Genomic DNA, 2,890 nt, shown 5'->3' with positions numbered 1-2,890 from the left:
GTGGTGGTCAGCCCTGGGGGTATGTGAGTGGACCCTGGTGTGGAGGAGAGGGTGGTGGTTGATCCCATGGCTGTGGTCAGGGGGCTGGAAGGGAGCCTGGCCTGAGACGTGGGGCTGCTGGCGGAGGACCCTTGGGTGGGCAGGGTGTGGGAGGTGCGCTGGCCCGCCGTAGGGGGGATGCTGCGCGGAGTCCCTGAAGTGTGGGGGTGGCTGGCGGTGGAGGCTGGGAGGGTCGTGGCACTGGGCAGCCCCTGGGAGGTCCTCGGAGAAGTCCCGGGGTGGAAGGGGCTTGTGGGGGTTAGGCCCGGAGTCGAGGGCCCGCGGGCTGTGGCTGTGGCCGTGGCCGTGGGCACCGTGCTGGGGGACGCTGGCTGCGGGGAGGCGGTGCTGCAGGGCCCCCCCTCTTCGCAGCAGAGCACGCGGATGTGGTAGTTCAGGCACGTCTGGCCTGAGGGCTGCTTGCTGTTCCGGCAGATGAGCCCATAGTCCACGTTGCAGAGCACCACCTGGCCGAGCTGCTGGAGGGACGTGTTGGGGAAGAGGACTGCCTCACACTGGATGGCCGTGGGTTTCGTGCACAGCTGCACCCCCGAGTTCATGATACGGTAGTAGGTTTCGATGTCGCCCCCAAAGCGTCCTGGCTTGGGCTGGTCTGAGTCCAGCCAGTCGGTCCAGGCGCACTTAGGCCTGCAGGCTGTGGGCTCTGTTCCCGTGGTGGCGGCGGGGCTGGTGGCGGCGGTGCGGGTAGGGGCGGTGCGGGTGGGGGCGGAGGCGGTGGGGGAGGGGTGGGGGGGGTGGGCGGGGCCGCGCTCGGGCAGTGGCTGTAATCATCACAGCACAGCACCCGCACATTGTAGTTGAAGCACATGTGGAACTCCCCGGTCTGGTCCTTGTTCCTGCAGATCAGCCCCTCCTTCAGGCTGCAGGTCAGCACCTGCCCGATGCTGTCGACGCTCACCGCGGGGTAGTTCTCTGCCCGGCATTCTATCTTCTCCGGTGCTTCGCACAGCTTGCCGCCCGCAGCCCGGATGTTTTCGTAGGTCTCCATGTCCCCACGCTCCACTCCTGAGGTCGGGAAGTCCACATCAAACCATTCCGTCCAGTTGCACCTGGGCGGGCAGGGGGTCGGACCTCGGCTGGCGGTGACCCCCGCCGTGGTGCCAGGCGGCCTGTGCGTCCTCGGTCTGTCGGTTTCTGCTTGGGAAGTGGACAGCTGGCTCATGTAGGTGGTCCGTGGCGGGCTCGTGGCCAGAGTCTCTGTGGAGATGGTGCTAGCCGTGCCTGTGAGTCCTGTGGGAGAGCCAGCCGTGGATGCTGCTGTGGTGGTGGGTGTGGCCTTGGCCGGTGTGGATGTGGGAGGCGTCGACATGGCCCCTCCTGAGCTGGGGGTTTTCGTGGACCCTTGAGAAGTTGTGGCTTGTTCTGTGGTGGCTGTGACCTGTGTGTGTCTGGGAGAATTCGGTGAGATGCTGGCTGTCCCCGTGGTACTGGCTAGGGAGGTCCCAGTCACCACCGGGCTGCTGGTGGGCTGTGGCCTTGGGGAGGGGGTCCAGGCGGCCGTGGCTGGCGGTGTGGTGGTGGCGGGCGCCTGGCAGTGGCTGCGGCTGCAGCACAGCACGCGGATCATGTAGTTGTAGCACATGGGGAAGGGGCCCTCCTGCTCCTGGTTGCGGCACACCAGGCCGGAGCGGACGTCACAGTGCACCCGCTGACCCAGCCTGTCCAGGCTCCAGCCGGGGAAGTTCTGGGCCTGGCACTGGATGTCCTGCGGCTGCTCACAGAGCTCGGCCCCCGTGGCCCGGATCCTGTCGAACGTCTCAGTGTCTCCCCCGGCGAGCTCGGATTTGGGGTAATCCGTGTCAAACCACCCCGTCCACTGACAGTGGGGCTGGCAGGTGGTGGAGCCCGAGGTCACGGTGCTGCCGCCCGGGTGGGTGGGTACCACAGTCGGGGTGCCAGGTGCCGGCGTGGGCCGGGAGCTGAGCGAGGTCCCCGGGGTGGCTGTGGTCGGGGCGGGGCCGGGCAGGGAGGCGGGCGTGGTGGTGCCTGTGGTGCGGGTGGACAGGGAGGTCTCCGTGGTGGCCCCAGATGGAGAGGGGGAGGCGCCACACGGCGTGAGCTCGCAGCACAGGACCCGCAGCTCGTAATCGTGGCAGAGCGGGGGGCTCTGCTCTCTGTTGAGGCACAGCAGTCCCTGGGCCGGGTCGCAGGTCACCTTCTGACCCAGCTCCTGCAGGGGCGTGTCGGGGAACTGCACCGCGCGGCACTGGATGTCGGCAGGGGCCTGGCACACCGGGTGTCCGCTTTGCCTCAGGTTCAGGAACGTTTCGAAGTCCCCGCCCGCCATGCTGGGCTCTGGGTGGCTCCCGTCCAGCCAGGCGGACCAGCGGCACACCTTGCGAACACACATGGTGGATGGAGTAGGAGCTGAGCCTGCGTGGGAGGCAGGAGAGGGTCCACTCAGCCTCCCCTGGCCTGGCCGAGGCCGGGGACCGGCTTCCGGTGCACTCACCCGTGGAGGGAGGGGCTGAGGTGGTGGTAAAGGTGAAAGGCGTGGTGGACGGACTTAGAGCACACACTGAGGTCCTCCGGATGATTGTTCCGTTTTCCCCGCAGGTGGCCGCCAGGCAGGCACCCAGGCCGTCTGTGGTGTTGTAGATGGTGTCCCCGTAGCCGTAGGTGCGGTTCTCATAGGTGCAGTGACAGGCTGGGGGGCGGTGGGCATCCGCTCACTCACCTGAGCCCCCAGCCCCACCCCAGCCCTCACCCGGGAACACTCCTCACCTGAGAGGCTGTAAGCACACTGGAGGCCCGCAGTGGTGCAGCGGCTGTGGGGGGGGGGAGCGATGAGGTCCTGGAAGGCAGGCCCCATCTCCCCATCCCGCCCCCC

At 67.9% G+C, this 2,890-nt stretch overlaps 1 protein-coding gene across 1 annotated transcript in view; it reads right to left on the bottom strand.

The window, feature by feature from the left end:
- Muc5b (mucin 5B, oligomeric mucus/gel-forming) overlaps positions 1-2,890 on the bottom strand; it is a 43,950-nt gene that overhangs the window by 12,441 nt on the left and 28,619 nt on the right. Inside the window, exons 33-36 of the mRNA XM_013033358.1 lie at positions 2,785-2,828; positions 2,513-2,707; positions 840-2,433; positions 34-726 (exon numbers count right to left, since the gene is read on the bottom strand). Of these exons, the coding sequence (XP_012888812.1) occupies positions 34-726; positions 840-2,433; positions 2,513-2,707; positions 2,785-2,828 (2,526 nt within the window). The remainder of the gene's footprint in view (positions 1-33; positions 727-839; positions 2,434-2,512; positions 2,708-2,784; positions 2,829-2,890) is intronic.

This window comes from Dipodomys ordii, unplaced genomic scaffold (assembly GCF_000151885.1).
Source record: "Dipodomys ordii isolate 6190 unplaced genomic scaffold, Dord_2.0 Scaffold166, whole genome shotgun sequence".
Classification (NCBI taxonomy): Eukaryota; Metazoa; Chordata; class Mammalia; order Rodentia; family Heteromyidae; genus Dipodomys; species Dipodomys ordii.
This window is presented reverse-complemented; position numbering and strand designations above follow the sequence as displayed.